General features: G+C 43.6%; 1 protein-coding gene across 1 annotated transcript in view; it reads right to left on the bottom strand.

Moving 5' to 3' along the window:
- Nucleotides 1-5,403: 5,403 nt before the first annotated feature.
- Nucleotides 5,404-21,235, bottom strand: part of GPKOW (G-patch domain and KOW motifs) — a 49,098-nt gene continuing 33,266 nt past the window's right edge. Inside the window, exons 7-11 of the mRNA XM_068248367.1 lie at nucleotides 19,161-19,377; nucleotides 14,775-14,847; nucleotides 7,972-8,041; nucleotides 7,320-7,405; nucleotides 5,404-5,633 (exon numbers count right to left, since the gene is read on the bottom strand). Coding sequence (XP_068104468.1) covers nucleotides 5,505-5,633; nucleotides 7,320-7,405; nucleotides 7,972-8,041; nucleotides 14,775-14,847; nucleotides 19,161-19,377 — 575 coding nt within the window. The 3' untranslated portion in view covers nucleotides 5,404-5,504. The remainder of the gene's footprint in view (nucleotides 5,634-7,319; nucleotides 7,406-7,971; nucleotides 8,042-14,774; nucleotides 14,848-19,160; nucleotides 19,378-21,235) is intronic.

The raw sequence follows: 21,235 nt of genomic DNA, 5'->3' as shown, positions 1-21,235 counted from the left end.
CCGGAGCGCCCTGCTTACTGAGGGCAAATCAGGGGCTGCTGGGATTTGCGTTCCACAATATATCCTCTCTTGCTGCTCACGTGTGTATATTCTGCCTGTTTTACTCTATTTCTAATACCTCCTATCTTCTCTTAGTGAGCATTTAAACGTTGCCTATAATGTATATCCCTGTCTTCACCAGTGTTTCTCAACCATAATAAATCATTTCCTATTATCCTTAAGTTGCCCATACACCAAGAGACAGATCGCTCACTGATTGAATCTGATCAGTGAGAGATCCCATATACTGCAGGCCGATTCCTGATAGATTTCAGCATGAAATCTTTGGGGAATCTGCCTTTTGACACCGCCTCGCCACCTCCGTTGCGCATACCTATAAATATGCCGCTGGGAGATTTGGGCGCAGGATAAAGCCGATATATGGCTTACCCTCCTCCTTCACAAGTCTAGGCAGCGTTAATTACTATTCCCCCTCCAGGTCGAGGTGGATAGTAGGGAATGGTGTAATTCAGCTTCCAGCTATTGCTGGCGGACGAATTACAGTGTTTTAAAAGTAATTTGAGCTCAGTCTTTTGACGGCACCCAAGTTACTCACTGAGTTACTCACACTATAGCCGTAATTCCTATTATGGCCTATGACTGCACCCAAATCTGCTGCGCTGTTTACAACAGCGCTCGTCCGTTGCTACCCCCAAATGTTAATGTGCCCAAAATACTTTACCTGTCGTGTGGCTGTTAATGACACAGGTGCCAATACATCTTTCACATTCTCATCCTCACATGGTGGCGGCGTATGTGTGATGTCACACACATGCCCCATGTGCTGTATGCCAGCAGCCACATGGTGCTCCAATGCGAAATATGTATGGGCACCTTCGTCACTAGTGGCGACAGCGGACAGGTAAAGTATTCAAATGCATGTGCGGCACATTTACATTTGGGGGGACGGTGGGCAGGGGTTCCATCACTTTCGTTGCTTGTCCCTATAATGTATGCAGTTACCACAGCACCCAATATTTTCCAGCATGTCCGTTTGATACATTCGACTGATTTTGTTTTAAAATCGTTGACTGGGCATGCTTGTTGCAGCACTGATTTTCATCCAACTCGATAACTATCGAATTGAGTAGTCGATCTGCCGCAAAATCAGCAGATGTACGGCCACCTTTACACAACCATGTTGTAGGTGCTGTCTGCTCTCTTGCAACTAATGTTGGCCACACATACATTGGCCACCTTTACACAATCATGTTGTAGGTGCTGTCTGCTCTCTTGCAACTAATGTTGGCCACACATACATTGGCCACCTTTATACAACCATGTTGTCCATGCTGTCTGCTCTCTTGCAACTAATGTTGGCCACACATACAAATTAATACAACTTCTTCAACTACGGATTTCAAAATTGGCTGGATGCACAGGATTCAATTTTTTAAATATTTCTTTTCAATTCAAGTATGATCAGTTATTCTGGTTGATTGTTAAGCTGACCACTTATTATACAATGTTGACTGTACAATCTTAACAAAGCTATGTAATACGGTAAACTGAATGAACATACTTTAGGTAGCAAATATAATTGTATCATTAATAGGCTTCTTAAAGAGAACCCGAGGTGGGTATGATAAATCATAATAGGACACAGAGGCACGTTCTGTATACAATGTCCAGCCTCCTTTGTCCCCCCCCCCCCCCCCTCAGGCTCTGCTGTCCCCCATTAACAAAAGTGCCAGGCCAGTCTAGCGGCACGCAGATTGTCGCTAGCCTGTGATTTACCTCTGCCTCTCATTCACCCGCCGCTCCCCTGACCCCTGTAAAGTGCGGCTCCCCGTCTGTGACCCTTCCCTCCCTGCCTCTGTAAGCTTCCTCCAATCGGCATACGGCGGCGGGAGGGTAGGAACACAGGTGGGGAGCCGCACTATACAGGGGTCGGGGGAGCGGTGGGTGAATGACAGGCAGAGGTTAATAACAGGTTAGCGACAATCTGTGTGTCGCTAGCCTAGCACTTTTTTTAAATGGGGACAGCAGAGCCCGGAAGGGGGGGGGGGGGGAAGGTTTTCGCTGGAAAAACGCTAGAAGGACACAGAGGCTGGTCATTGTATACAGAACGTGCCTCTGTGTCCTAATATGATTTATCAAACCCACCTCGGGTTCTTTAACATTTGAAATATCAGACCAATTTAATAAACACATATGTAGGTACGTACTTTCATTTTTTCCACAGTTAGGAATTTTTATTGAAAACTCCGAAAAAAATTGCTTGGGTCCATAAACTAAGAAATTATTGTACTTTAAAGAAAACCTGAACTGAAAATCAAAGTCAAAATAAACATACACAAGTCATACTTACCTCCCGTGTAGTCTACTCCTCAATCTCTTTCTCCTTTCCCGCGTCCGGTTTGTCCACTGTGATCAAGGGAATTCTCTGTCCTCCATTTTGAAAATGGCCATTACCCTATAACAGCTTTCTGGTCAGCACACAGTTACACTGTAACATCGCCCACTTGAGCCATATGGAAACATAGACATTCCTTGGCACAGCAGTTGTCCTCTCAGCTGTAACTGACAGCAACTGATAAATAACTGACAGCAACTGATATATTTCAGTTGACAAAATGTTGTCAGAACTGGAAGGATTCATTGTCAGAAGAAAATGATGCGCTTCTGAGAGGAACTGATGGCAAGGTAACTATGTAATGTTCATTTGAAGTTACCTCATGTGTTTATTTTAAATAATTTTACTCAGTACAGGTTCCCTTTAAGTGATTTTATTAAATTTTCACAAAATTGTTCTGTACAATCATTTTATCAAATAGTCATGAAGATCAAAGGATTTGGTTGTATTCTGTATGCCCACCTTTGCTTATGCAGACTCACCTGCAACTTTGGAAAGCACAAACTTGCCAAAATCCCAAGGTGGCACCTGAGCAGATACAGAATGTCACTGTATGAATGCCTCCCCTCCCCTCTAAACTACACGCCATGGTCCAAGCTTCCCTCGAGGCTGTGGGCCAACTATATTCAATGGTCTTTCTTCCCAGGACCCACCGTTCCCCCTAAATCTCCAAATGTAGCAGGGTATGGAACTTCATACCCTGACTTTGCACTTTAACATTGTCCTTCTGCTCTCTGGAACTATGCTCCATGGCTAAGGCTTAACACAATACTCTAATTAGCCTCCTGTTGTCCTGCCTTAAAGGAAACCAAAGCTGGTATAAAGAAAACGTTTTATACATACCTGGGGCTTCCTCCAGCCCCATATGCACGGAAGTGACGGGACCCGGTATCGGAGCTGCGGGAAGACTGAGGACAGCGGCGTGGGAGCGATCCGTACGTATGGGGCTGGAGGAAGCCCCAGGTATGTAGAAAATGTTTTCTTTATACCAGCTCTGGTACACTTTAAAGGGAACCTTAACTGAGAGGTATATGGAGGTTTCCTTTTAAACAATACAAGTTGCCCATCAGTCCTGCTGATCTCGTTGGCTGCAGTAGTGGCTGAATCACACACCTGATCAGGCAACTGGTATTTTAAAAGGAAAAATCCATATCCTCCGTTTAGGTTCCCTTTAAATGAGCATCCTGATACCTTCTGAGGGATATAGACATTCATAGCCTCCATTCGCATTGTCAGAGTGTCTCCCCCACTATGTGACATGGTGCCGATTTCTTTTATGGGTGTGGACTACATCCTCAACACCCTGTGACTTTCCTAGGATCCCTATAACCCCACATTCCATGGTTTCCTTTTCCCAGAGGGAATATGGAATTTCAGAGCACTGTGTGCCCATTGCCCTCCCAAACTATGCACTTTTGTCCACATCTCCCTTAATGAACACCTGAAATGAGGGACATGGAGACTGCCATCTTTATTTCCTTTTACAACTACAAAGCACTTTTCTGCTGTAGGACCACAAACAATGCTAATTGCCTGGCTCACCTCATAAGCATGGTGATAAAATGAGAAGTCTGATTGAATTAGCCCATGTGCTTGTATCAGTTGTGTGATTCAGATATTAGTGATGCATGAAAAGGTCAACAGGACTACCAGGCAACTAGTAAACTATTGTTTAAAAGGAAAAATACATGGTAGCCTCCATATTCCTCTTTTCAGTTATTACAGCCTTCATTTGCACTGGGAGAGTGCCTGCCATCTTCCCAAACTATGCACCTTAGCCCAGGCTTCTCTCAAGGCTGTGGACGACTTCCCATGGACTGTCTGAAAACTTTCCCAAGAACATTTGCATCACCATAGGAGATTAGCCCCAAAAGGTGGGGCTAATAGTACGTAGCATTTGTCCCCATAGGAGATGTGTCCCCCCAAAAAATGGGGCTAATGGTACTAGGCTTTGTCGACACTTCCTGCACAGTACTACTGTAAGCCTTAACATTTGTTGAACTGTTTTACTTTACTGTGATATAATCCATTAACATAGGCAAGTTGCTGGGTCACTTTTTAGGTGCCCACTAATGGTACAAATGTACCACTCCTATGTAATGCAGAAGGGACTACGCTGAGCGGATCTCTCAGAAACAGCCTTATCAGTCTGCAGACTACACACGCTCTACTATCGGTGGAATGCCCGCCCAGCGGGAGGGTCCGACGGACCAGTCGTTCCTGAAAATAGAGCGTGTGTACGCAACTTAAGACTCCCCAACGTTGCTACTGCCTACTGAGTGCGTCCTAGTGGCTGCAGCTCTAGCGCTTTGAGTCCACCAGGAGAAAAACGTGAAATAAATGTTCTGTGTCCTGGAGGAAGTATCTGGAGAGCTGGAACGCATTGTGGGGGGCAGCGCACAGAGGTGGCGTCACAGGTGAGTTCACCCCACCAAATCGGCTCTGCTTCAAATTCTTGCTCTGTTCCAAACCATTCGAAACAGCTTTACGATATGGAATGCTTATCCATGGTTAACACCGATGCACTTTGTATCTCGGTTTCTAAACATTTTGGAGTAATATAAATCTGTTTTTACCATTTGTTAAAACAAACTACAAAATAAATAATTTCCTCTCTGCTGCAATAGCTTTGCTTTTTTTCGTAAGCAGCCTGAGAGGGTTAATGAATGAATGTTACAATGGTGGGAATTGTGATTTTCATAAAGATAACATTACTTTGGGCTAAAGTCAGATAGGATGACTATACAATTAATAAGGATCTAGGGTATTGTATGCAATGCCAGAAAGTACTTTTGCTTTCAGCAGCTCTTTTAGGGGCATTCTAACCCTTACTTTATATGTGTTAATAAACCTGTTATTTTAAATATTCTTTTGGCAGGCCGTGCAGCTGTTTTGTACAGATCTTTGCTGCTGAGAGGTTTTTGTGTTGTGTAGGATAATTTCCAGTGGTGGTCCTGGTCATGACAAGTCATCAACGCCTGTGAGAAAAATCACAAATCAAAAACGGGTTGGGTTTAAAGAAACCTTGTTTATTTACAAATATTAAATAAAAAGAGCAAAAAAATGGGATCACATATAAAAGTTATAAGGTCTATAGTTGTTGGCGGAACTAGTCGTCACGCTCTCCAGCATACTGACAGATGACATCATAGCTGAGGGTGACTGCATCATCATGGTCTCCTTGTAGCTGCACCAGAGCTCTGCTCTTCTGTCTGTCTCTATGGAGGATTCTCCCCACCTGGAACAGATAGAAATATCATTCCTGGTCTGTATATACAACAGTTTACTTGGCTGAAGTTCCAGTACTGTTTAGTCAACTAGTGTGGAACTGTCTAGTCTGGACACAGCTGCAGCCTCTACATGCTTGTTTATTATTATATAGTTTATAGAGTACCTAAATAGTCTGATAAAAAAACATAGCAGTGAGCATCCAACCCCAACATTCACTAACTTGGCACTGATTACGCCAGACACTCACCGCTCTGCTGCTGCCTCCCCATTCACTAATATGGCACTGATAACACCAGACACTCACCGCTCTGCTGCTGCCCTGCCTCCCCATTCACTAATATGGCACTGATCACACCAGACACTTACCGCTCTGCTGCTGCCTCCCCATTCACTTAATATGGCACTGATCACACCAGACACTCACCGCTCTGCTGCTGCCTCCCCTATTCACTAATATGGCACTGATCACACCAGACACTCACCGCTCCACTGCTGCTCTGCCTCCCCATTCACTAATATGGCACTGATCACACCAGACACTCATTGCTCTGCTGCTGCCTCCCCATTCACTAATATGGCACTGATCACACCAGACACTCACTGCTCCACTGCTGCCCTGCCTCCCCATTCACTAATATGGCACTGATCACACCAGACACTCACTGCTCTGCTGCTGCCTCCCCATTCACTAATATGGCACTGATCACACCAGACACTTACTGCTCCACTGCTGCCCCGCCTTCCCATTCACTAATATGGCACTGATCACACCAGATACTTACCGCTCTGCTGCTGCCTCCCCATTCACTAATATGGCACTGATCACGCCAGACACTCACCGCTCTACTGCTGCCCTGCCTCCCCATTCACTAATATGGCACTGATCACACCAGACACTCACCGCTCTGCTGCTGCCTCCCCATTCACTAATATGGCACTGATCACACCAGACACTCACCGCTCTGCTGCTGCCTCCCCATTCACTAATATGGCACTGATCACACCAGACACTCACCGCTCTGCTGCTGCCTCCCCATTTACTAATATGGCACTGATCACACCAGACACTCACCGCTCTGCTGCTGCCTCCCCATTCACTAATATGGCACTGATCACACCAGACACTCACTGCTCTGCTGCTGCCTCCCCATTCACTAATATGGCACTGATCACACCAGACACTCACTGCTCTGCTGCTGCCCTGCCTTCCCATTCACTAATATGGCCTGATCACACCAGACACTCACTGCTCCACTGCTGCCCTGCCTCCCCATTCACTAATATGGCACTGATCACACCAGACACTCACTGCTCTGCTGCTGCCCTGCCTCCCCATTCACTAATGTGGATCTTATCACACCACCCACAAGTGCAGCCCTGTGTAAATAATGCATTTTTCAGCAGTGGAGATCAGTGGTCCTATTTATCCACTCTGCTAATGCAACCTTGCTTCCTATAATGGTCGAGTTACATGAATTACTTTTCCAAAGGGAAATTTCTGTGTTACGGCTGCATCAATTATGAAAATGGTGTGAGTAATGGTACAGTCCCCAATTCACCTCTACTAGCAGTGAACTGAGGCTTTAAGATCCATAATTTGCAATTCAGAAATGCATATCAGATGCAAAACACAAATGCCTTCTTACACAATTCTGTTCTTACATGCAAACCGCCATTTGCCATAGAAGCTTACCTGTCCTCTATGTTTTCCCAGCACCACCATAACATAGCCCCCCTCCTCCTTTGGTATAAGAGTCTCCAGCATGTTCTGCTTTATATCTAGGAGGAAGATGCAAGGAAATGAGTACATACAGTATTATCTGTGGCGCTCTGGCAATGACATCACACTGAAACATTACCAGTTTATGGTGTGGCTATCTAGCAGCAGTATATAGCAAGTGGCTTGTAAGCTTTGGCTGTAGAGACACTCAGTAAAAGCTGAATAGCCGGTGCCCAAATTACGTGTCATGTGTCGTGTTGTCTCTGCCGCCCCCCCGCCATATGTATTTCCTTTTAAACAATACAAGTTGCCTGGCAGTCCTGTTGATCTTCTGACAGTAGTGTCTGATTCACAACCTTGAAACAAGCATGTAGCTAATCCAGTCAGACTCGGGGCAGAACACCTCATATCTACATGCTTGTTCAGGACCTTGCTTAAAAGGAAATAAATATGGTGGCCTCCATATCGCTTCCTTTTCCTTCAGGTTCCCTTTAAGTTTGAGTTCAGACCCACTTTATGGATTTACTTTGACATTCTGATCATGGAAAGTACATGCATATTTGCATGTTGTGACCTATCAGGAATATACATGTGACACGTGACTAATCACTGGTCAGGTCCTCACCTTCTAGGATCCGTCCATTTTCTGTCCGACACACACAGGTAGTAGGGCTCACAACATCTTCAACCAACATCTAGGCAGATTGATGAAGAAAAGGAGAAAATTAAACATCAAATTCTGAATCCCAATACATACTGTGTTACTTGTTTGGCAAGCTTTTAATACTATTGTATACCCTGTTCATATACTAGGTGTTTCTGTGCACTGAGTACTTTGTGGGTTCTTTATCAAAATGTTCAAAAACAAAATTGTTTGCCCATAGCAATTATTAGGAAGAAAAGGAATAATCTGGTTGCTGTGAGGAATATGGACTATTTTATCTTTATTAGTGCCCTTTTCCACCATAATGGACTATCCGTAGTAAGTTTAGAACAGGGCTTTGTTCTTGAAACATGAATGCAATTCAGATGTTGCATACTCGGTTTCCCTGAAAATAAGACATAAGCCCCCCTCATTTTTGGCTCTATTTTCTTGCTACTCGCTTTGCCCAGATTATGCCCTGGAATACAAAGAAAAATACCTCTCCCTGGGTGGGATTTGCGTGAACCTCTATATTACCCTTTAATATATCCTCGATAATTTACCTTAATGCTTCCTATATTAAAAACATCCAAAAGAAAAATCTTATTTTGGGGTACAATTTAACCACTTGGCATAGATATAAGGACACTTTTAAACATATCTCACCTAAACCTCCCAAACTGTCGTTTATTGGACATCCTGATTTTCCACCAGCTTTCTCAGATCACACACGCGTCACCTGGTGGATAGCTAATGACTACACTACCTCGAACAGGTTCTGGTTAGGTGGCAAATGTATTGCCTTCGAAACACTAAGATTTGGTAAAGATCTTCCTAGGTCACAGCACTTCATCTATACTCAAATTCATCATCTTTGGCCTCTGCTTCTAGCTCAGAAGGTTTATTTAAATTGTACTTTTTATGAAAACTTCTTCCTGGCCTCCACTCCTGTGTCGGGGATAATCTCACGGTTATATTTGCAGATGGCTGGGGCCTCTGAAGAGCAGAAAACTAAATATATGCTAGAATGGGAAACTGATTTTCAAATATTTCTGACTCCATTAGAGTGGAGCAGATTGGGACTAAACCTTTAAAATGCCACCAATACTCAGTTAAAGACACAGCCGTGAAAATATTTACCAGATGGTACAAGACGCCAGCCAGACTATATAAAATATTCCCAACAGTCTTTGTGCTTCCGTGGATGCCTGGAGGACGGTTCTCATTCATAGTTTTTGGGCCTGCCCCATAGTGAAGAATATATGGGATAAATTTAAAGGATACCCAAACTGACCTGTGACATGATGAGATAGACATGTGTATGTACAGTGCCTAGCACACAAATAACTATGCTGTGTCCCTTTTTTTTTCTTTCCCTGCCTGAAAGAGTTAAATTTCAGGTATGCAAGTGGCTGACTCAGTCCTAACTTAGACAGGAAGTGACTACAGTGTGACCCTCACTGATAAGAAATTCCCCTTTTTACCTCTTTCTTGCTCTCAGAAGCCATTTTCTGCTAGGAAAGTGTTTTATAGTTGGAATTTCATATCAGTGAGGGTCACACTGTAGTCACTTCCTGTCAGGACTGAGTTAGCCACTTCCATACCTGATATTTAACTCTTTCAGGCAGAGAAAGAAAAAAAAAAGGAACACAGCATAGTTATGTGTGTGCTTGGCACTGTACATACCCATGTCTATCTCATGTCACATGTCAGTTCGGGTATCCTTTAATGAAGGTTTTAAATATTGAACTAATATAGACCTTACGCTTAATGTTCAACAGACGTTGATTTTTACCCCTAACCATAAAGTTCCTAAAAACTGGAGAAGGGTGTATAATGTGTTCATTACCTCTATACTATGGGTAGTTGCCCATAACTGGAAGCAATCAGCTATTCCTTTCAACATCTAGGGTTGAAGACATTCACACCATGGACTTTATTCACCATACAATGCTAGATACTCTACCTGTATTTCATGCAAATTGGGACGATTGGTCTATTTCTAAAATGTACCCCAACTAATTTGAATGTTACGGAGACTTTTTTTTTATGTTACTTTACTAGTTTTTTCTTTGGGAGGACAGTTACTTTCTTTGTCATTTTTTATTTCAGTAACATCAGTTATATGCTGTCAATACAGATATTCTTTTTGTATATTTGTTTGACTCATTACTGCATATCTTGTTTGTTATCTATCAATGTAATATTTCTGTCACTACTGGATATCTAGCATGGCCTAATCTGTGTTAATCAATGCAATTCTTGTTGTTGCTTTGCTAATCTTTAATAAAACTTTAGTTAAAGAATTTAAGACATAAGCCCTAGCCACAGTGAGGGGAAACCGTATGGCAACTTGTGTGATTACTGGAGCCCATGGTCTCTCGGGCAGGACCATGGCTCCATCATTGGGCCAATCACTGCACTCAATGCTAATCAAAGAGTGCAGTGATTGGTCTAATAATGGAGCCATGGTCTTGCCTGCGAGACCATCAACTCCAGTAGAAACACAGGTTGCCATACTTCTTCCTCATAGGCTATAGCTCGGGGACACAGCGGCATGGAGCTGGGGGAAAGAAGAGCATGCAGGGGGACATCGGAGGACACTGGGGACTGCGCGGCATGGAGCTGGGGGTAAGAGGAGGATGCAGGGGGGGGGGGTTTGGAGGACATGGGGACAGTGGAAGAAACTGTGGAGGACATAGGGGGACACAAGACACAGGAGGACAGGGGATAGAGGAGGACACCGATACAGAGGGGGGCACCAGGAGGACACTAAAAGGTACAAGGGGGACACAGAGGCACACAAGAGGTGGCTCCAGCAGAGGAAGTGGCGACACAGTGGGGAAGGCAGGGAGACACTGTCTTACTTTTGGGGAAACAAGGTACTTTAAACACTACATCCCCACTGAGTTCAATTGAAACTTTAATAATATATATTCCCCTTTCAACTGAATAATGAGGTCTGCTTTAATCAACTCAGCTGTTTTTGCCAACGCAGGTCAGTTTACATATTCCCCTGAAGCAAGATGCCCTGTACTGTGCAGCCAATACAAGTCAGACCTGTGTACACTACCAGATATCCGTATAACTCAGCAGAGGGTCACAACGCAAGGAATCTCTGTCCAGTTTTCAATCTCAGTGAATCTTTGAAAACTGTAGGGCCTGTTTCCACTACACGCAGATTGGATGCAGAAAAACTGACTCCAATGAATGCCTATGGGAAAATCTGCATCAGAAAAATTGTGTTTAGTGGAAACAGGCCCATAGTCTTTCATTGGAGTCAGTTTTTCTGCATCCATTCTGCGTCTAATGGAACCAGGCCCTAAAGCATTATAAAGCATTGTACCCATGCATAATCACTGTTGTCTTGGACAGTCAAAATGGCCATACAGACAATTTTGCGGCCGATCGACCATCGAATCGGATGAAAACCGGTGCTGCAACAAGCATGCCTGATTGATGATTCGACCCATTTCCAGCTGAAATTGGTCAAATGTATTGATTGTACATGCTGGGAAATTTCAGATTGACATGGTCGATTGGCTTGTGATATCGCAACCGATGACCGTGATGGAACCTCCGGCTGCTGTGCCTCAAATGTTATATGTCCGTACCCAAGTATTAAAATAATGTTGCAGGGGAACAGTAAATCCAGGAGCTCTAGTCAATAAAATTCTCTTTAATCAATCTTCTCATAGTAAAAAGCTCTTAGGTGGCCACTAATGATCCAAATTCTATTAAAAAAAATCGTTTGAGCGATCAGATAATATTGATCGGAAGTGAAATCGGATAATATTGATCCGAAGTGAAATCATTCACTACACCATCAACGAACAAATAGTTTCCTATCTATCACAACCGACAAGAAAATTCAAATTTTCTTTAGACGAAAAACCAATCGGACGACTGTTTTCACAATCGTCTGTAATCGATTGTGCCCATCAACAGAGATTATTTACAACTAATCCGATCAGAATTTCTAATCGCTCTAACATTTTTTTTCTCTAGAAATGGGACAGTTAGTGGCCACCTTTAGCGCTCAACAGTGAAGTATAAAAAAACATGATACTTATCAGGCACATGACGCCTAACAAGAGGTGAGGAGGTTGGTCATTAAAATACTTTACCTGTCCGGCCGCCCCCCCCTAGTGTCTGCTGTACTTCTGCATTTGGGTCCCACATGACTACTGGTATAGAGCACGTGATGCCCAAATGTGACGTCACAAACGCCCCACGTCCTATAAAGCCGGCAGCCATGTGGGGCGCCAATGCCGAAGTACAGCAGACACTAGGGTTGGGCAGCGTAATAGTTAAAGGACACCCGAGGTGAAAATAAACTAATGAAATAAACAATTGTATCTATCTTCCTTCTCCTAAAAATGACTAAGATATTCCAGTTTTATTTTATGTTTAAATCTACTTTTTAAGTTTTAACTGTTTTATTGTTTTTGCTCAATGTCACATTCATTGAAGTATGCCAGACCAAAAATTTATGAACTATTAACCCTTTTAATCTCTTTCCTGCTCTCAGCAGCCATTTTCTGCTAGGAAAGTGTTTTATAGTTGGAATTTCTCATCAGTGAGGGTCACACTGTAGTCACTTCCTGTCTGAGTCAGGACTCAGTCAGCCACTTACATACCTGATATTCAACTCTTTCAGGCAGAGAAAAAAAAAAAAGGAACACAGCATAGTTGTTTGTGTGCTAGGCACTGTATATACCCATGTCAGTCTCCTCATGTCACCTTGGGTATCCTTTAAAGTATTTTAATGCACGGGCACATATCATTTGAAGGGACGGCGGCCGAGGTGGCGTCACAAAGACGATACCTTTAAAAGGGAACCAGAGAGGATGACACATACATACCTGGGGCTTCCTCCAGCCCCATACGCACGGATCGCTCCCACGCCGCCGTCCTCCACTGCCTGGATCCGCCGCCACCGGGTCCGTCATTGCCGCGAGTCTACCAGTCGGCCGGTGGACGCGGCCAATTCTCCGCATCACAGGGTGCTCTCTCCATACAGATATGCATGTGGCTGCCTACTGCGCAGCCGCATGCGTACGTGTATGGAGGGAGCCCCTGTGATGCGGACAATTGGCCACGTCCGCCGGAAGTGATGGGCCCGGTACCGGCGGATCCAGGAAGCGGAGGACGGCGGCGTGGGAGCGATTCAGGCTTATGGGGCTGGAAGAAGCCCCAGGTATGTATGAAATCTTTTCCTTTTTTCACCCCCCGTTCCTCTCTGGTTCCCTTTAAGATTTTATGCTAAAAACAATCCGGAATTGGCCTGAAGTCTATGGGCAGCCAACAGATCTCTTTCTGATCAGATTCACTCAGAGAGAGTTATGTCTTGGTTGATCTGCCCATGATAGCTAGATGTATGGCACCGGCGGATAGGGCGAGGATGACACAGGAAGCCTCTGGACCAGCCTTTCTCAACCTTTCTACCCTGGAGGAACCCTGCAAATAACTTTTGGATCTCAAGGAACCCCTGCAAACAATTTTTTGATCTCGAGGAACCCCTGCAGTTATTTTGCAGGAGGCATGGTCTTTAAAGGATACCCGAAGTGACATGTGACATGATGAGATAGACATGGGTATGTACAGTGCCTAGCACACAAATAACTATGCGGTGTTCCTTTTTTTCTTTCTCTGTCTGAAAGAGTTGAATATCAGGTATGTAAGTGGCTGACTCAGTCCTGACTCAGACAGGAAGGGACTACAGTGTGACCCTCACTGATAAGAAATTCCCCTTTTTATCACTTTCCTGCTCTCAGAAGCCATTTTCTGCTAGGAAAGTGTTTTATAGTTGGAATTTCTTATCAGTGAGGGTCACACTGTAGTCACTTCCTGTCTGAGTCAGGACTGAGTCAGCCACTTACATACCTGATATTTAACTCTTTCAGGCAGAGAAAGAAAAAAAAGGAACACAGCATAGTTATTTGTGTGCTAGGCACTGTACATACCCATGTCTATCTCATGTCACATGTCACCTCGGGTATCCTTTAAAAGTATGTGTGGCTGTTTATTTCACTACCTCCATTACAATGCCACTCATTATACCATTTCCTGATGCCCCAATTTAGTGCTTCTTGTTATAGTACTACCTATTATAGTGTGCTCTATTATACTTCCCCCACGATGGGGGAAAATGCCAAGGAACCCCTGCAGGGTCCTCAAGGAACCCTGGGGTTCCAGGAAACCCTGGTTGAGGAAGCCTGCTCTGGACAATGCAGAGCTTTCCCTCCACCTACGTAAATATCTGTTTTTTTCTTCTGGGTTTCACCTCCGGTTTACTATTAAAAAACTCTGTGCCTTTAACACTTTTCCCCTTCTCCGACAACCCCCAGCAGGCACATATTTGCCAGTATGCTTATACCCATGTGAGAGGCAAAAATTATGTTTCCTAAAATCCTTGCATAGTGCTCAACTGACATAGAATCATTTGTCACCAATAAGAACTGGCTGGAAAGTGCTGAGTAATTAGGTGGCTGGTCATTCCTCCCCACGTTATGGTAGATAAGCAGGAACCAATCAATCTTCCTCCTGACAGGAACAGACAAACAAGCTGCACACCAGCCACACCTGCTTATATAATATCACCCAAGGCTCCCCCTCACAGGCAGCAGCAACAATTATAAGTGAGCCAGCAGCTGCCACATCCTCTCTGGGGATTATTCACACAGCAACAATGGAACAGTAACAGTAGTGCTCACATACTGCTAATCATAACAAGTTCTTCCTGAGCGCATGGACACTTGCATAAATCACACAGAACGGCGTACCTTGGAATTGTAGTACTTTCCTCCTTTATAGTGTTTGTCAATGAATCGAACTTTCAGGTCCCGATGTAGCCAACTGAAACAAAAGTACAATATATTAAAGAGACCCTGAAGTAGCATATGTCGTAGTAGAATGCAGTAAATTATTCAGGAAACCCACTTTTACAATAATTTTCCTGGTTTCAACGTCAGAAACACTGCCTATCACTGTCTATCAGGGGCGTAACAATAGACCCTGCAAGGGATGCAGCTGCAGGGTGCCCCAGAAACTGCAAGGGGCCCTATGGGGAGAGAAGTTTCTTTTCCCTGTCCTGAGAGACTGACAACTTAGGGTGTGGAGGGGGAAAAGAAAAAAAAAAAAACTTTCGGCTCTCTGCACATTTGTTCTGATGACTGCATCTGATCAGCTACTGATAAGGAATCATACAAAGTTTTGCAGACAAAGATTTGTAGATAGTCCCTACTCAGTGTTCAGCAGGGTCTTGTGTACAGAGTTGTTCTACCTCCAGCCTTTCCACCCCTCCCCAAGTGCTGCGTACTGTAGTGATGTTTGAGGAGTCTAGGCACAGAGAGAAAAAGCTTTCTATTCTCTGCTCAATTGTTCTAATGACTGCATCTGCTCAGCCACTGATAACAAATCATACAAAGCTTTGTAGACAAAAAAAAAAACAACAAATTTGTAGACAGTCCCTATTCAGTGTGCAGCAGGCTCTTTTGTACAGTGCCCAGCCCCCAACCGCTCTACCCCTCCCCAAGTGCTCTGTACTGTAGTGATGCTGGAGAAGTTTGCAGAGCTAGTTCTGCTCCATCAGAGATGGACAGAGTGAATGTAATAAGCTGAGACTAGAAGCACACTCGTCTGTTTTCTGTGTGCGTTATATACACACCTATGGGTGTCTGTCTGTGTGGAAACATGCACGTTTTATCACAGAAGCTAATGTAATTGACAGAGAAAGTGTGTGCAGAGCTTCACTGCTGTTTGTTTTTATCTGCATGGGGAAAAACACATTCAAGTGTGCACTAGACAATTGAATAACATTGGTTCTCAGATTACCTGTGCAGAAAGCGGGGGTGGGTGGGTATGGGATACTTCCTGGGTCGCAGCTTAGCTTCCGATTGGAGGAAGCTAGTGGAGGCGGGGGAGCGTCATATAATGGAGGAGGCGGGAGAGGCAATGCGGGGAAAGTGATCAACACATGCCAGGTGAACAGACAGCTAGCGAAAAGCAGATTGTCGTTAACCTAGCGCTATTTATCAGGGGAGATAGCAGAGCATGAAGGGGGGGGGGGGGGGGGGGGGGAACTGGCGGCAGCAGCAGAAGGAAACAGAGGTATGTAATTGTGCACAGAACATGCTTCTATGTCCCATTAAGATTTTAAAAATCCGCTTCGGGTTGTATGCATGCCTTTTTTCATGCTAATTGGGATGGTTGGTCACCACCTCAAATGTTTCCTGTTCCCCAAGTATGTTTTTGGTTTGTAGAGATCATTTTCTACCTTTATTTCTACATATTAAGGGGGAGAGTGCATTTTATTCAATTTTGTTGTTCTTTATTGGGTTGTGCCTAAATGGGTTTTTCTTTTGGCCTATTAGTCATTATTTGTGGAATTTTTTCACACAAGTATAGTGCATCTCCATGTTTGTGGCTCATATGCATACTGTTCATTGTTTTCTGATCATTTTAATGCTCTGCAAGATTGCTATAAAGAAAAGTCTGTTCTATGACTTGTTCAATTTTGCAATAAAAACCTAATCTGTCAAGATTAGCTGCATGCTTGTGTTTGGTGTGTGATTCAAACATAACAGGTGCCAGAAAGATCAGCAGGACAGCCAGGCAACTGGCAGCGTCCATATACCTCTCACTTCAGGTGTACTTTAACATTTTCTGCCCAAACTACTTGTTCGTATTTTTTTTAAATTATAACGGCAGTACAGTCCCTGTCATCTTGAACCCTAACAGGGAGTCTCAACTAACCGGCATTCTTGAGGGGGTGACGGACTGTTTTTTTTTTTCTGTGGGGGGAGGAGGGTGGGGGGGTTTCCCGACCTTAAAGAGAACCCGAGGCGGCATACTGCAATCCTAATAGGACCCAGAGGCATGTCATGTGCACAAGGCTCCCTCACAGGCAGCAGTAACAATTATAAGTGAGCCAGCAGCTGCCACATCCTCTCTGGGGATTATTCACACAGCAACAATGGAACAGTAACAGTAGTGCTCACATACTGCTAATCATACATTCTTCCTGAGCGCATGGGCACTTGCATAAATCACACAGAACGGCGTACCTTGGAATTGTAGTATTTTCCTCCTTTATAGTGCAGTATGCCGAGGTGGTATAGTGCAATCCTAATAGGACCCAGAGGCATGTCATGTGCACAAAGACATGCCTCTGGGTCACTGTACCGCCGCTGCCAGACCCCCCTTTCCCCGCTACACCCCCTTAAAAGATCGCCAGCCTACCGACAATCTGCTTGTCGCTAGCTGCCATTATTTATGTGAGGCTGTCAGTCAGCCTCACAGCATCTGCCCCGATAACGCGCTCCCCCTCCGCCGCTCTCCACCTCTATTAGCTTCCTCCAATAGGAAGCCAACCCACGACTGGGTTATCAGGGGGAAGCGTTATCAGGGGCAGATGCTATGAGGCTCACTGACAGCCTGACATAAATAATGCCAGCTAGCGACAAGCAGATTGTCGCTAGGCTGGCGATTTTTTAAGGGGGTGCAGTGGTGATACAGTGACCCAGAGTGTTGTCTTTGTGCACATGACATGCCTCTGGGTCCTATTAGGATTACAGTATGCCGCCTCGGGTTCTCTTTAAAGTACTCACCTAGCCTTTTAGCGGCTTGCTTGCTAGGAGCTACAGGACGTCACTGGAGTCTCAGTGAATATTATATCCTGCACAGGCAGGTGGGGGGGGGGGGGGGGGGGTGGAGAGGTTTGTGCTTTTTCAGCCAGCTGCTCAAGCAACCAGCAAGCACATGTATCTGGGATCATGCAATCCCCGGTGATCCTGGATATTGGGGACTTTGCTGTATTATTATTATCACTGAGGAACAGTTACATAGTTATTTGGGTTGAAAAAAAGACATACGTCCATCAGGTTCAACCAGGAAATAAAGTACAACACCAGTCTGCACCTTCACAAAGCCCTGTTTATACAGAGTAAGGTGAAAAACCCTTACAACACAACTATGTTCTACAAGCATATACTCCTGCGACTCATTATGCTTCATCATCCTGTAATCAGCGTCTTTTCACCCAGCTCATAAATCTCAGATTTATTATGTACACTACTGTACAATGAAAGGGCCATTAAACCTGTAAATGCTTCTTTTACGATTACAATTCAAAAGACCTCAACACTTTACGGAGGACAATCCTGACCAATTTCCCATAAACATTGTTTTTACTGAGGGATCACCCATGATATCAGCGTTCCTATGGAAACAAGAAACCACAAGTCATTTGATACCATGTCACCCTTTAACAATGCAATAAAATACAATGTATGGGCAGTAAGGTGGCCACACACCATACAATTTTTTTTTTCATCTTGATTCAATTGATCAGAAGTTTTGATCAGAATGTTCGAGGTAACACGCATGTATTTTCAAGATTGCCCCAATTTCAGATAAAAGACCGTAAACGTCCCAAAAATTGGTTGGTTAGAAAAATTAAGAGAAAAAAGTGAATGAATAAAATTTGGTATTTACTGAATAGTTACATACAATTTTTTCTGGTTGAATAAAATTTCACAATCAATCACACACCATACAGTTCTTGATAAAATGTGTCTGAATTTTCCAAACATGTCCACTCCACCGGGAAATTCAATCAGATTTCTTGATCGAAAACAAACAAAAGTTTATATTTTTCTGGACAACTGATCGTATTTATCAAATTGTCGGAAAATTAGATTTTAATTGTATGGTGCGTGGCCACCTTTAGGCTGGGTTTTACACTGTGGAGTTCAATGAAATAGACAGTGACTTTCCAAAGAACAGCACAACCGTTCAGCCATGCATGGTGGTGTCCGGTCCATGAATCTGAATTGCTTTCCTGTCCTGCAGCACTAGTCACATGGAAAGAAGATGACCTGTTCTCTTTGTGCTTACGCGGGCTTCCTCCCACCACACCACCAAAAAGTATTCTAGAAGCTTTATTAGCTCCTCCCCCCAAAACACAAAGTTGGCCCTAGACTGCGGTAGGGGCATTACATTATGAGCTCTATTAATGCCAGGTCAATTTAAGGTGCACATACACTTACTGGCGGATTCGATCACCGTGATCAAATCTGCAGGGATTCAACTTCTAAAATGGTTCCTTCAATACATGTGGCTATACGAAGGTTATAAATAAATGTTGTTCTAGCACGACAGATTCTCACCTTGGATCCTCTTGCTTCTGTTTTTTCTTGTCTTTCTCTCGGTCAGGACTCCTGTGTCGATGTCTTTTGTCTTTGCTGCTTGAATGTCCATTTCTGTCGTCCTCTCGCGTCTCCTGTCTGTCTTTTTTACTCTTCTCCCTCTCTGGAGAGCGCTCTTTCTGCCTCTCTTCTTTCCCTTCCCTGTGTTCCTTCTGCTTCTCTGCCTTACTTAACCGGCCTGGAAAGACAAAAATACAAATGATGTCCACTGGTGCAGAGGTACAGCAGCACCACCTACGTTTTATAATCTTCACTTTGTAGACAACAAACAGGCAACATTTCAGCCTTAAAGAGAACCTGTACTGAGTAAAATTATTTAAAATAAACACATGAGGTAACTTCAAATGAACATTACATAGTTACCTTGCCATCAGTTCCTCTCAGAAGCTCACTATTTTCTTCTGACAATAATCCCCTCCAATTCTGACAATATTTTGTCAGATCTGAAATATATCAGTTGCTGTCAGTTACAGCTGAGAGGAGAACTGATGTGTCCATGTATCCCTATGGCTCAAGTGGGCGATGTTACAGTTTAACTGCGTGCTGACCAGGAAGCTGTTATGGGGAAATGGCCATTTTCAAAATGGAGGACAGAGAATTCCATTGATCACAGTGGACAAACAGGACGCAGGAGAGCAAAAATAGATTGAAGAATAGACTACACAGGAGGTAAGTATGACTTGCGTATGTTTATTTTGACTTTTAATATTCAGTTCAGGTTTTCTTTAAAGTGGAACTAAATCAAAATCTCCTCTCTGCTCTAAGAGATTAGCTGCAGTAGGATAATCTTTATGGGAAAAATATTTCACTACAATCCATGGAATCCCCCCCCCCCCCCCCTTTAGAACTTCGTTTCACTTTGCAGGGAGCATTGAAGGGGTTAAGCTACGGTTTTTACTGTATGGACTAAGAACGCCTGTGGTGGTCCTGCAGTCTATTCACAGCTGGTGATAACTAATTGCACACTTTGTTCTTGTTAAATAAGTCCAGAAACAGAGCAAATGGATTTCTTTAGCAACTAAGTGTGGAATAAAGTATTTTCATTGTGTGCTGTGCAAGAGGTTAAAGGGGAACTGAAGAGAGAGGTATATGGAGGCTGCCATGTTTATTTCCTTTTAAGCAATACCAGTTGCCTGGCAGCCCTGCTGAACTTCTGCCTCTAATACTATTAGCCATAGCCCCTGAACAAGCATGCAGCAGATCAGGTGTTTCAGACTTTAAAGTCAGATCTGGCAAGACTAGCTGCATGCTTGTTTCTGGTGTTATTCAGATACTACTGCAGAGAAATAGACCAGCAGGGCTGCCAGGCAACTGGTATTTATTAAAATATATATATATATAATACATAATTTTAATAATAAATATATATATATATAATACATTTATAAAGATAATGTAGTCTAGCATCTATTCTTCCTACTTTGGGTGTCACATGGGCACACCTAATAGACCCACCCACAATCATAATTTAGAGCACATGAGCTTTAGTGCAGTTCTGCAATCACATTTAATGGATAAAACAGGCACTCTGTCCGCCGTTAACCTAACTCAGTGATAGGCAAACTTGGCTTTCCAGCTGTTAAGGAACTACAAGTCCCACAATGGCCCTAATTCACTAAGCAGTTTAGACTAGTCTACTGGTGGTTTGGGGTAAATCAGTCGCATCAAAAGGGAATTCACTAATAAGTACCGAATGTTTTAGACCTGTTTTTAGACCTGGTCTAAAAAAATTTCTGTAATTACACAATTCACAAAGGCCAACAAGGAGTAACCACGCCCACTTTTTCTGACAGAGATTACACCAGCTGATTTCTGTCAGTAAAGTACTTCTGTGAGGTATTTTAGACGTGCGGATGGAGCTTTTTGAATTAATTATGCAGGAGTTTAAATGTATCATAGCTACTCGTATCTTTAGACCTCGTACGGTAATTAGACCTAATCACCAAATGTTTTAGACCAGGTCTAAAACATACGGTAATTATTAGTGAATTCCCTTTTGATGCGACTGTTTGCTGGTTCACACCAAACCATCAGTA

Source organism: Hyperolius riggenbachi, chromosome 8 (genome assembly GCF_040937935.1).
Source record: "Hyperolius riggenbachi isolate aHypRig1 chromosome 8, aHypRig1.pri, whole genome shotgun sequence".
Lineage (NCBI taxonomy): Eukaryota > Metazoa > Chordata > Amphibia > Anura > Hyperoliidae > Hyperolius > Hyperolius riggenbachi.
The sequence above is the reverse complement of the archived record's forward strand: the minus strand, read 5'-3'. Positions and strand labels throughout refer to the sequence as shown.